The 13,914-nt window shown below is 49.1% G+C and overlaps 1 protein-coding gene across 2 annotated transcripts in view; it reads left to right on the top strand.

Annotated features, from left to right (window-relative positions):
- The window catches only part of LOC123746827 (chaoptin), a 115,533-nt gene extending 102,060 nt beyond the window's left edge, over positions 1–13,473 (top strand). For both annotated transcript variants that reach the window (XM_069319616.1, XM_069319615.1), the window contains 6 exons: positions 1–815; positions 4,282–4,439; positions 4,699–4,906; positions 7,589–7,751; positions 12,022–12,149; positions 13,173–13,473. The exon at positions 1–815 is cut by the window's left edge and continues 1,661 nt beyond it. In XM_069319616.1, coding sequence (XP_069175717.1) covers positions 1–815; positions 4,282–4,439; positions 4,699–4,906; positions 7,589–7,751; positions 12,022–12,149; positions 13,173–13,388 — 1,688 coding nt within the window. In that variant the 3' untranslated portion in view covers positions 13,389–13,473. The remainder of the gene's footprint in view (positions 816–4,281; positions 4,440–4,698; positions 4,907–7,588; positions 7,752–12,021; positions 12,150–13,172) is intronic.
- Positions 13,474–13,914: the final 441 nt, after the last annotated feature.

Below are 13,914 nucleotides of genomic sequence, written 5' to 3'. Positions count from 1 at the left end.
AGAGGCTCGACCTCGGGTACAACCTCATTAAGAAGCTGGACAGCAGCGCCTTCGGGGCTCTAGATCGACTCCAGATGTTGAGTCTCGAGCACAACGGTATAGAACAAATTCGGCCGCGAGCGTTTGCTTCCCTGGAGAAGGTGCAGTTCATGGACCTGAGTCACAACCACCTGGAGAACCTCCCGCCAGAGTGCTTCACCGACGTCACCTTCCTCAGGATCCTCGACCTTTCCTACAACCACCTGCGATCTCTCCCGAACTCCGTCTTCCGCGGCACGCAGCTGGAGAAGCTGAAGCTCTGCCACAACGAGTTCGTGTCCATGCCCACGGCGGGCTTCGCTGAGGTGGAGACGACGCTTCACTACCTCGATATCTCTCACAACCATCTCGAGCACCTGGATAGCACCATGTTCTACAGCTTCCCCAACCTCATCGAGCTCAACCTGGCTACCAACCGCCTGACGATCCTCCCCGACAACGTCTTCGTCAGCCTCACTAGCCTCATCAGTCTGGACCTCAGCGGTAATCGCGTCCGAGCCAACTTCAAGGAACTCTTCCACTACACGCAAAACGTCCAGAAGCTCAACATGGCCGACATCGGCTTCAGTTCAGCGCCCATCATCCCCCTCCCCAACCTCAACTCTCTCAACCTCTCTTCCAACGGCATGTCGGAGATCGAGGTCCAGTCGATTGAGAGCCTCTACCAGCTGAGGTCACTCGATCTCTCTCATAACCAGTTGACGCAAGTCCGCTCACGTCTCTGGAGACATATGCCCTACCTCAAGTTTCTCGACCTCTCATTCAATCCCGTACAGGTGAGTTGGGTCAATAAGTGGGAGCGTTGGGCTAGGCGAGGGAGGTGGGCCAGGCGAGGGTGGTGGGCCAGGCGGGGGTGGTGGGCCAGACGAGGGGAGGTGGGCCAAGCGAGAAAGGGTGGGCCAGGCAGGTGAGTAACGTAGTCGAAAGTGGGAAAGGTTCACTGCACAGGATAATTATGTTTACCGGCTCGGGATAATTTGTTTTACCTACTTAGAGTAATTAGTTTACCTGTATCATATAATTAGCTCAACATGTAGGCAAATACTGGGGCATTAAAACAGTAACCTGACAGCCTTCAAGACCCTTGCCAGATATTTATAAACTCTAATTCTAAACAGGAAACAACACCGGAAAAGCTACCCCTCCCTACAGCTCAAGAAAATACAAGAATGTCTGCTATTTCCCAAAACATATGTGAACAGACGTCTCAAGAAAGCCTTGAGACAGGAGGTGTCGAATAAGAGTGGGTAGTAGTTTGTCCCAGATAATGGGCTGGGGGGAAGGGGGGATGGGGAAATCAGACGGCTAGGCGGTCTATCCTAGGATTAACAGATCTATCCCGGGAGAAGACAGGTGTTTGGGAGAAGGATACAGGTGTACAGGCGATGTTATTGAGAGCAATAGCCTTGGAAAATGCCGCATAAGAAATAAGTAAACATATTTACAAACATTCCCTGATAACTTGTGGTAAGTAATCTTATATGATGCTTTATTCGTGTTAAGTAACTATATGTACTGGTTCTCCCGTGTTAAGTAACCATATGTGTTGCTTCACCCGTGTTAAGTAATCTTATATGATGCTTCACTCGTGTCAAGTAACCATATGTGTTGCTTCACTCGTGTTAAGTAACCATATGTGTTGCTTCACCCGTGTCAAGTAACCATATGTGTTGCTTCACTCGTGTCAAGTAACCATATGTGTTGCTTCACCCGTGTCAAGTAACCATGTGTTGCTTCACCCGTGTCAAGTAACCATGTGTTGCTTCACCCGTGTCAAGTAACCATATGTGTTGCTTCACTCGTGTCAAGTAACCATATGTGTTGCTTCACCCGTGTCAAGTAACCATGTGTTGCTTCACCCGTGTCAAGTAACCATATGTGTTGCTTCACTCGTGTCAAGTAACCATATGTGTTGCTTCACCCGTGTCAAGTAACCATGTGTTGCTTCACCCGTGTCAAGTAACCATGTGTTGCTTCACCCGTGTCAAGAAACCATATGTGTTGCTTCACCCGTGTCAAGTAACCATATGTGTTGCTTCACCCGTGTCAAGTAACCATATGTGTTGCTTCACCCGTGTCAAGTAACCATGTGTTGCTTCACCCGTGTCAAGTAACCATGTGTTGCTTCACCCGTGTCAAGTAACCATGTGTTGCTTCACCCGTGTCAAGTAACCATATGTGTTGCTTCACCCGTGTCAAGTAACCATATGTGTTGCTTCACCCGTGTCAAGTAACCATATGTGTTGCTTCACCCGTGTCAAGTAACCATGTGTTGCTTCACCCGTGTCAAGTAACCATATGTGTTGCTTCACCCGTGTCAAGTAACCATGTGTTGCTTCACCCGTGTCAAGTAACCATATGTGTTGCTTCACCCGTGTCAAGTAACCATGTGTTGCTTCACCCGTGTCAAGTAACCATATGTGTTGCTTCACTCGTGTTAAGTAACCATGTGTTGCTTCACCCGTGTCAAGTAACCATGTGTTGCTTCACCCGTGTCAAGTAACCATGTGTTGCTTCACCCGTGTCAAGTAACCACATGTGTTGCTTCACTCGTGTCAAGTAACCATATGTGTTGCTTCACCCGTGTCAAGTAACCATGTGTTGCTTCACCCGTGTCAAGTAACCATATGTGTTGCTTCACCCGTGTCAAGTAACCATATGTGTTGCTTCACCCGTGTCAAGTAACCACATGTGTTGCTTCACTCGTGTCAAGTAACCATATGTGTTGCTTCACCCGTGTCAAGTAACCATATGTGTTGCTTCACCCGTGTCAAATACCTTCCCGGTGCTCTTTTACCACAAAGCGCTTCAGTGACGTAATCAGGTATACCAATGAGCATGAGTACACACACCTGCAATTGTATACAGGTGTGGGGAGCCAGCAGAGTCATTTATAAGCTGCACTATGTAACTTTTAGTTCTGGTTCAGCTTTAAGCTCTTCAATAATTCAGAGTATTGTCTAAACGCCGTAATGGACAGTAGGATCCCCATGCAGGTAACCCTGTTGTGTCTGCCCCTCTCTCACCCACCCTCTCCTTGTATTATTAGTATACACAATACACGCATACATGTGAAATACAGCAAGGATATATATATATATATATATATATATATATATATATATATATATATATATATATATATATATATACACACGTGTGAACAATCATCAACGAAGAGGTTGAGATGATTGCAGAACTGCTAACTTCACATTTTTACACGACTTGTCAATTACGAAGTTATGGAATTTATATTGTCCTTGAGCCTATATTTATATGATGTTTATGAAGCCCAGAATATAAATTACAGCTTCATTAACGGCCAAATGTGTGTGAACAATACATAGTGGGTTGTCAGAAAGCTTCGGCGTCGTTCCTGAACTGTAACTTCAGTTTGATAAGAAAACTTGGGTGGTTTAGAGGCGAGAGTTCTTAGTTGGGCGAAGGAGTACCTTGCAGAAAGGAATCCAAGGATGAAGGTGAGAGGGAATATATATATCACAATGTTAGCGAGGTACCTCATGGGCTGCACTAGAGCCTACACTGTTTCTAACTTGGGCTTAGGAGCTAACGCTCTACCCAGCAAGCACATCTTGTAGGCACACACATATATATTCCCCATCCAACCGTCCCACACACACTTAAATGATGTCTTTCTATTTTGCTTAATGAAATAAAAATAATACTAGTACATTAAGTACTACTGCCACTTATACCACTACTAGCACTATTGCTATAATACTACTACTACTTATACTATTAATAATAATAATACTATTAATGAAAATATTAATGAATTTAATGTATCGAAGCGTTTTAGCTTAAAAAAAAAGTATCGGCAGATGCTCAACAGATTAGAAAATAATTTTGGCCCTCTAAACTTAGGCCGGATGAGGTCCAAAGTTGTTTCATATGAGACATTTTCTCCTGCTGAAGTCGGTGAAGCAGGGAGAAGTTCGCTGGGAAAGGCATCTGTGACCTTTAAATACAACGGAAAATGTTAAGATAGTCGAGAGGATGATGCAAGAACCGGTCTAAATTTGGCTCAGTGGTTCGCAGTGATATATTTAAGAGTCCATCAAGATGGGTAGGAGAGATGGAGGTGTTTTACTGTTAGGTCATCTTGGGTCAGGAGTGCTTGGTAATTGCAAAGGTCTTCTTCTCTATCTCTCTCTCTCTCTCTGCGTTTTCCAACTGATAATTTCTTCTTCTTCTTCTCTCTCTCTCTCTCTCCTGCTGTAGTCGCTGACGAAGGACAGCTTCGGTGGGGCGTCGAACATCGAGACGCTGATGCTACGAAACCTGGACCAAATCTCCAGGTTCGACTACGATGCTCTCTCACACATGACCTTCCTGAGGGAGCTCTACATGAACACCTTCCCAGGCATTGAGAAGTACAGGTGAGTGTCGAGGGTCAGTGGGGGTCATATGGCAGTGCCAGTCAGAGCACACACACACACACACACACACAATAAGGTGGTCAAACATGCTTGAAAGCAATAAATCACATAATACTCACTCGCCATAACAATCAGTCATTATCCAGAGGCTGCCAAAGCACCCTTAATCCCCCGTTCCCACGACCACGGGGATGGGGCGCCACCCCTCCCCCTCAGGTGAGGTATAGTAAAGACTAATTAACCTGTCTGCCCGCGCCAGGTTCCGGACAGGTCACCTGTTAGCCACGGTGCACACGCTTCAGAAGCTTCACCTGGAGGTGCGGGAGAACGCCCTCACCGACCAGATCACAGGCGCCTTCGGACCCAAACTCAAAGAGCTTCACATCACCGGAAGGAACCTCAAGGACATCGACTCTAAGACTTTCAGAGGATTCCAGAATAAACACGAACTCTGGCTGAGCATTACGGTAAGACAAGTCCACAAGGGCCGTGACGAGGATTCGAACCTGCGTCCGAGAGCATCCCAGACGCTGCCTTAATCGACTGAGCTAAGACATGGTCAAAATATAGTTGAAACCGATGCTCTCGGACGCAGGTTCGAATCCTCGTCACGGCCCTTGTGGATTTGTTCATTTGATGCATCACGCAATTGTGATTTCTGTGTGTAATTACGGTAAGATATTAACCTACTGCTTGTGATATCTTCAACTCTACTTCTCTTCCACCGGTCTTTCTCTTTCTTGTCTCTAATTCTCCTTCCTGTTCCTCAGCTTCCTGTCACTTCCTTCCTCCGCTCCGAGATTTGCAGACTAAACATTGACTGCCAGACCCTCGTGGGGTCTAGATACACACTCTCTACTCCTGGCTATCTCTTGCCGGTGGGGGCTTCTCATTTGTCATTATTCTCTGTCTCAAAATGTTCCCCTTTTCTCCTTACTGTTTCATTTATTCCCCCTCTCTCCTGTCTACCTCCATTTATTGCCCCGAGGCTTGCAGAGGATTTCACAATACACCAAAGTTACTGTTTTCTATTTGGTGAGCAGCAGTGTCATTCTTCACTGTTCTTTACTGCTTCTCTTATCTCTTCTTTATTATTTCTTGCTGCTATGTCCCTTTTCCTCCGTTTCTCTCTCTCTCTCTCCCTCAATACTTGTTCACTGTTTCCTAACGTTATTACTTATTTCTTGCTACTTTTTTCTTTCTCAAGTGTTCTCTAATCCCTACGTTATCATCACCTTGCATGTATAACCTGTTGCATGTATGGTATACATTTACCACGTGTTTAATACGTTCAAGACGTTCGGGTTTATACACCACGCTGTCCTATTCTTTCTTCATCCTCTGTTTTGTGTGTCTTCCTTCTCTCATACCCTCTTCCTCCTCATGTTCTCTCCCTCACTGTCTCTACCTTCACTCACAGTCTCTACCTTCACTCTCACCCGGGGAGAGAGTTCCGGTCCCAAACAAAGGATTGATGTTAGAATTTTTACAATAGAGCGATGCGCTCTCCTCTATGTTATTCCTTATCTCTGTCTTGTATTCTTTCCTCTCTTTCTTTACTCTTGCTCACCTCTTCTTCCTTCTTCCGTTTCACTTCTCTCTCTCTCTTCTTCCATGTAATACATCTCTCTCTCTCTCTCTCCCTCTGGCACATCTCCCTGATAATGGCAGCAATCTTCACTACCTCAGTAAGGCCACTTTGCCACTCCTTTATCTCTTCCTGTTCCATTTCCTCTTTTCCATTGTCTTGCCCTCCTCCTCTTCCTCCTCCTTCCCTAAGGTAATTTTCCTGTCATTTCCTAGATTTATCCTTACTTCTTCCTCCTCTACTACGTCTTTCACCCTCGAGACTGACCCAAGACAACAACTGGGTTATGTGTAATCTCCTTCTTTAATATCTTCTTTGTCATCTTTATCATCTACTTTATAATCATTATCCTCAGGGGAGTTAGGGGTAGATGTGGAGGTAGAAGTGGTAGTTGTAGGGGTAGAAGTGGTAGTTGTGGGGGTAGAAGGGGTAGTTGTGGGGGGATAAAAGTGATAGTTATGGGGGTAGAAGTGGTAGTTGTGGGGTAGAAGTGGTAATAGTTGTGGTAGTAGCAGTGGGAGTAGTGGTGGTGGTGGTAATAAGAGTACTGGTGATCGTGGTAGTACTGGTGATGGTGGTGGTTAGGTGGTTGCTGTTAATGTAACAACAGACATAGGAGAAGATGTATATACCTTCCTTTCTCCCCCATTTCTCTCCTTTTCTCTCCCTCTCCCTCCCTCACTCTCCCTCACTCTCTCCCTCTGACCTCACCAAGCTAGTGAGACATAACTTAGCATTAAAACAAGTAGTCTGACCCGTTCATACTTATCTTCCCCTTTCTTCATCACCATCTTTATCTTCCGCCTTCCCTACTTCCCTACATCACTCCTCTTGTGTGCTCTCTCTCATTATTCTTCACTGTTTCTCAAGCGCGTTCCTTGCCCTCATGCTCCTCTTTCTCATTCTTCCATTACATGTGTTTCAATTCTTTACGTATGATTCATTATTCTTTATTTAGACTTAAATTCAAAATTACCTTATTTACATTATGTCTCATTACTTTTATATCTAATTCTTATCCATTATTTCTGTTCATCATTCGTTCCTTCTTCACCTGTTCCTCATTTATTTCCACTGCCTCTGTTTCTCATTGATTTCTCTACTGTACACAGTTTTCCTCTATTTCTGTACTTTATTCATTATCGCTTACTCTCTCAATTCGCTTCATTCGTTCATTCGCTTCATTCCAATCATACGCTTCATTCTTCCTTCTCACTCATGTCTGAATATTCTTTTCACATATAAATGTATCTATATCAGATATTCTGATATAGACTAAATAGACTATATCAGAATATCATGAGGTATCTACTAGTCTATCTCATATCTCTATGTATCTACTAGTCTACCTCATAACCACGTATCTACTAGTATACCTCATAACGCCACGTATCTACTAGTCTACCACATAACTCCACGAATCTGCCAGTGGCCTACATAGCCCCCCATGACTCTTGCAATCTACCTCATAGCCACATGGATCTACCAATGTATCTCATGGCCTCATGAATGTATTAGTGTATCACATCACCACATGTACAGAGTCGCGCCTCTCCCGCAGGACACATCGATACAATCGCTGCCTGAAGGTCTCCTGACGCAGTTGTCAGATGTGGCCTACCTCACCCTCGACCTCAGCAGGAACCAGCTCAAGTTCCTCAACTCCGACGTCCTCTACGAGAACGGCTCAGACTGGGAGAGTAAAGGAACCACCTTCGTGGCTGGTAAGTTGACTGGTTGACTGGCTGGTTGACTGGCTGGTTGGCTGGTTGACTGGGTGGCTGGGTGGGTGGCTGCCTGCCTGCCTGCCTGCCTGGCTGGCTGTCTTTGCATCCAGCATCGTTTCAATATTCTCCTCCCCTCTTCAACCACCCTTCCCTCTCCATCATTCCCCTCCCTCTTCCCCTCTCTCCTCTACCCCTCCATCCCTTAATTTACCTAGAGTTTCGCGGGTCAAACGATCCTCTCTGCGAAGCAGTTGATTAGTGCCGTACACGACTATCAGCTGGACACCTACAAGACACGTTGGCGACGCCTGGACACTTGTAAGACACCTGCATGACACCCAGACGACACCGGAATGACATTTGGAGACTAATACGACGCCCGTACGACACAGGGAACATCTGGACGACATTTGGACAATAGGACAATGTTGGAAAATCACGCTCCTAACTGTCACGTTCTGAAGAGTTCTTGTTACTTTGATAAACGACTGCATTTTGGGATCTGCTTGAGAAAGTACATAGGTATGGTGTGTGTATTCACCTAGTATTCGTATAGTTGTGCTTGCGGGGGTTGAGCTCTGCTCTTTCGGCCCGCCTCTCAACTGTCAATCAACTGCTACTAACCATTATTTTTTTTTTTCACACACACCCCAGGAAGCAGCCCGTAACAGCTGTCTAACTCCCAGGTACCAATTTACTGCTAGGTAACAGGAGCATCAGGGTGAAGGAAACTCTGCCCATTTGTTTTTCCGCCGGCTGCCGGGATCGAACCCGGGTTCCTAGGTCAATGACTCTAGAGCGCTGTCCACTCAGCCAGCCAGCCCTCTAATCTGAGTGAGTGTGTGTGTGTGTGTGTGTGTGTGTGTGTGTGTGTGTGTGTGTGTGTGTGTGTGTGTGTGTGTGTGTGTGTGTGTGCGTGCGTGCGTGCGTGCGTGTGTGTGCGTGTGTGTCTCTCTCTGCTAGAAGGTGGGTGGTGTGTGGTTGAGGTTATCTTGAGATGATTTCGGGACTTAGTGTCCCCGTGGCCCAGTCCTCGACCAGGCCTCCACCCCCAGGAAGCAGCCCGTAGCAGCTATCTAACTCCCAGGTACCTATTTACTGCTAGATAACAGGGACATCAGGGATGAAAGAAACATTTTGCCCACTTGACTCCGCCTCCACCGGGGATCAAACCCGGAACCCCAGGACTACGAATCCGAAGCGCTGTCCACCCAGCTGTCAGGCGCCCCCCCAGCTGTCAGGCGCCCCCCCCCAGCTGTCAGGCGCCCCCCCCCAGCTGTCAGGCGCCCCCCCCCAGCTGTCAGGCGCCCCCCCCAGCTGTCAGGCGCCCCCCCCAGCTGTCAGGCGCCCCCCCCCAGCTGTCAGGCGCCCCCCCCCCCAGCTGTCAGGCGCCCCCCCCCAGCTGTCAGGCGCCCCCCCCAGCTGTCAGGCGCCCCCCCCAGCTATCAGGCGCCCCTCCCCAGCTGTCAGGCGCCCCCCCCCCCTGCTGTCAGGCGCCCCCCCAGCTGTCAGGCGCCCCCCCAGCTATCAGGCGCCCCCCCCCCAGCTGTCAGGCGCCCCCCCCAGCTGTCAGGTGCCCCCCCCAGCTGTCAGGCGCCCCCCCAGCTGTCAGGCGCCCCCCCCAGCTGTCAGGCGCCCCCCCCAGCTGTCAGGCGCCCCCCCAGCTGTCAGGCGCCCCCCCAGCTGTCAGGCGCCCCCCCAGCTATCAGGCGCCCCCCCCCAGCTGTCAGGCGCCCCCCCCCTGCTGTCAGGCGCCCCCCCAGCTGTCAGGCGCCCCCCCAGCTGTCAGGCGCCCCCCCCCAGCTGTCAGGCGCCCCCCCCCCCAGCTGTCAGGCGCCCCCCCCCAGCTGTCAGGCGCCCCCCCCAGCTGTCAGGTGCCCCCCCCAGCTGTCAGGCGCCCCCCCCCCAGCTGTCAGGCGCCCCCCCCCCCAGCTGTCAGGCGCCCCCCCCCCCAGCTGTCAGGCGCCCCCCCCAGCTGTCAGGCGCCCCCCCCCCAGCTGTCAGGCGCCCCCCCCCAGCTGTCAGGCGCCCCCCCCAGCTGTCAGGCGCCCCCCCCCAGCTGTCAGGCGCCCCCCCCCAGCTGTCAGGCGCCCCCTCCCCAGCTGTCTCAGGGTAGGAATACTTGTCAATGATGCTCATCTGTAGTCGAGTGTCTCTATTCCATCACCTATTTTCAGACACCTGTGGGATTTCCTGCCTTAAGTGTTTTATTAACAATTTCAGACAATGGGGAAGAGAGTGCTTCTGCAGTCTCCTTCAGCAGCCCGGGTGAGATTAGCTCTGGTCGCATTGATTGTGTCTCGTTATATCTTGAGGTTATCTTGAGATGATTTCGGGGTTTTAGTGTCCCCGCGGCCCGGTCCTCGACCAGGCCTCCACCCCCAGGAAGCAGCCCGTGACAGCTGACTAGCTCCCAGGTACCTATTTACTGCTAGGTAACAGGGGCATTCAGGGTGAAAGAAACTTTGCCCATTTGCTTCTGCCTCGTGCGGGAAACGAACCCGCGCCACAGAATTACGAATCCTACGCGCTATCCACCAGGCTACGAGGCCCCTCAAGTTCACATCAAGTTCCTACAGGATTTTCTCTCTCCTTTTCTACAGTGACTACTATGTCATCCAGTATTTCCTCCAGTCTTTCATCTTGCAACCTAGGTCTCTACGCTGGTTCTAATGCAAAGACCTCCTGAACTTACGGGCTATTCATGCCCGTGCCACCTCTTGGGTGGCTTAATCTTCACCAATCACCTGAAATATTTCGATGAGTGTGTGCGTGTGTTGAGTGCGTTTACTGAGTGTGCATGTTGAGCGCATTTGTGTGACCTTGTCTAAAGAGGACCAAAGACCCCCAGAGGTAAATATAAGAATCAATACGAGCTAACCGATCAATACGCGGCAACTGATCAATACGCGGCAACCGATCAATACGCGGCAACCGATCAATACGCGGCAACCGATCAATACGAGGCCACACCACGAAGGAGGGGCGGATATTACCTTTTCAACTGGATATTTCTTGATCCTCTCCCCGCCCGGGCCAACAAAAAGGGCCTTTTTTTAAAAGGGATTATCGGTAATCTTGCTCGGATCAACCGGATAAGCGAGGGTGACTCTGGATTAAAGATTTAGGATCCGTAATTGCTATTGATGGACAGATTAAACCTCTATACAGCACGCACGCACACACACACACACACACACACACACACACACACACACACACACACACACACACACACACACACACACACACATAGCCTCATAGCCTTGGGGGGGCCTCATAGCCTGGTGGATAGCGCGCAGGACTCGTAATTCTGTGGCGCGGGTTCGATTCCCGCACGAGGCAGAAACAAATGGGCAAAGTTTCTTTCACCCTAAGTGCCCCTGTTACCTAGCAGTAAATAGGTACCTGGGAGTTAGTCAGCTGTCACGGGCTGCTTCCTGGGGTGTTTGTGTGTGTGTGTGTGTGGTGTGGGAAAAAAAAAAAAAAAAAGTAGTTAGTAAACAGTTGATTGACAGTTGAGAGGCGGGCCGAAAGAGCAAAGCTCAACCCCCGCAAAAACACAACTAGTAAACACAACTAGTAAACACACACACACACACACACACACACAAAGACCAAAGAGCCAAAGCTCAACCCTCGCAAGCACAAATAGGTGAATACACACACGCACGCATGCACACACTCACACACACTCACACACACACTAAAAATGATACCACAACGTTCATATTAATTAATAAGAACCACAAAACACAGGCGCACCCGAGGGAAATTTTAGCTACCAGAGTGAGCAATGAATTTTAAATCATTGACTTAATGAAGGCAATATTTTATGCAAGGATTCCCTAAATAGTTGTAGGAATTCTCTTACACACCAGAGGAAGGGGCAAGGTGTCAGAGAAAGGGGGGAGGGGGAGGTGTGAGAGAGAGAGAGAGAGAGAGAGAGAGAGAGAGAGAGAGAGAGAGAGAGAGAGAGAGAGAGAGAGAGAGAGAGAGAGAGAGAGAGAGAGAGAGAGAGGGAGAGACAGACAGACAGACAGCTACATTAAAGGAACCTACAGGAGGTATTGCTACTGATGTCTCTGTTATTCCAACAGCTCCCGTTGCATAAACCTCCGCTATTGTTGCTGCTGCTGCTACTGCTGCTGCTGCTGCTGCTAATCTTAATGGTTCATGTCCCACCCACTCTACCTCTCCCTACACCCCCTACTCTTCCTCCTCCCCCACTGCACCCTTGTAGTGATGCGGCCGTGTGTCCCCACAGGAGGTCTGGCTCTGGAGGGCAACGAGTGGACGTGTGAGTGTTCCCTAGTGTGGCTGGGACGGTGGTTAAGGCGCTGGCTCCGTGAGACACTTCAGATACACACGGCTATGTTGAAGGGCGCCCAGCAGGTGAGTGCTCTCTGTCTCCTTCTGTCTCTCACTCTCTGTCTGTCTGTCTCTCTCACTCTCTCTCAGTCTGTCTGTCTGTCTCTCTCTCTCTCTCTCTCTCTCTCTCTCTCTCTCTCTCTCTCTCTCTCTCTCTCTCTCTCTCTCTCTCTCAGTCTGTCTGCCTATCTCTCACTCTCTCTCAGTCTGCCTGCCTGTCTCTCACTCTCTCTCAGTCTGCCTGCCTGTCTCTCACTCTCTCTCAGTCTGTCTGCCTATCTCTCACTCTCTCTCAGTCTGCCTGCCTGTCTCTCACTCTCTCTCAGTCTGTCTGCCTGTCTCTCACTCTCTCTCAGTCTGTCTGTCTGTCTCTCACTCTCTCTCAGTCTGTCTGCCTGTCTCTCTCTCTCTCTCAGTCTGTCTGCCTGTCTCTCTCACTCTCTCTCAGTCTGTCTGCCTGTCTCTCTCACTCTCTCTCAGTCTGTCTGCCTGTCTCTCACTCTCTCTCAGTGTGTCAGCCTGTCTCTCACTCTCTCTCAGTGTGTCAGCCTGTCTCTCTCTCTCTCAGTCTGTCTGCCTGTCTCTCACTCTCTCTCAGTCTGCCTTTCTGTCTTCAACAGTTTACATATCTTCAACAGCTTCATATTCGACTGTAGACGATGTTAAATTCTAAATGCCCTGAGCCCTTAATTCTTACCGTAGACTTGTGAATCTATTTTGTGGAAGCTGTTGAATTCTTGTTATAAAAAGATGTTAAATACCAACTGGAAATATTAGAGTCTTAGTAAGTACTTTGTTAACTACTGAATGAACCACTCGATTTATACTTTAAGAACCATTGTATTCTTCTGTAGAATAAAAACTGTTGTTTTTATTCAGTATAATAAGTTGTAGTTCTACTGTAGAAAATGTTGTATTTCTACTGTAGGGACGTCCCTGTAGGTCTCTTACTTGTCTCTCACTATACCTACTTCCCTCCTTGTAGGTCTCTCACCTCTCCCTCACTAACTCTCCCTCACTAACTCCCCTCACTCACTCTCCCTACAGGTGCACACCCTGGCGAGAGCTGCCACGTGTTACGAACCATCTACGGGTCAACATGTGCCCCTGCTTGACCTCCACTCCGAAGACCTGGGCTGTCACGCCTCCGCCCTCAGCGACTCCGCCCTGGCACCGCCCACAGCCACGCCCACGGCCTTTATCACAGCCTTCGTCACCACCCTGCTCCTGGCGCCCACCCTGTGGCTTCTCCTCGGCTCCTGATAGTAATTGAAAATGGCTGCAACATTGCAGGGTGACTCGACTGGGGTGTTGCACGACATTGGTCTGTGTGTAGGGGTGTTGATGGAGGGGGGTTGTGGGGGGTGGTGGGGAAGGGGTGTTGGTGGGGGTGAGTGCTAGAGATGTGTTGGAGTGTGCCTTTACACATTCTCCTTCGGCATCTGCTGGTGGTGGTGGTGTGGTGGTGATTGTGACTGGTTGTGGTGAGTGTGGGGGTAATGATGATTTTGGTTGTGGTGAGTGGTTGTGGTATGGTTGTGATGGTGATTTTTTATTTGTAGTGTGGTGACGATGGTGAGTGACTGTGGTGTGTGGTGGTGATGGTGATTTTTGGTTGTGGTGAGTGTGGCGGTGATGGTGAGTGGTTGTGGTGAGTGTTGAATGCAGTGATGATGGTGAGTGGTTGTGGTGAGTGTGGTGGTGACGGTTTAAATGAAGTGATGATTGCCTTTGCTAAAAAAATAAATGGTGATGTCACTGGGTGATGATATCACTGGATGGTGATGTC

This window comes from Procambarus clarkii, chromosome 93 (assembly GCF_040958095.1).
Source record: "Procambarus clarkii isolate CNS0578487 chromosome 93, FALCON_Pclarkii_2.0, whole genome shotgun sequence".
Taxonomy (NCBI): domain Eukaryota; kingdom Metazoa; phylum Arthropoda; class Malacostraca; order Decapoda; family Cambaridae; genus Procambarus; species Procambarus clarkii.
Note: the sequence above shows the minus strand (reverse complement) of the source record. Positions and strands in the feature narration are given on the sequence as shown.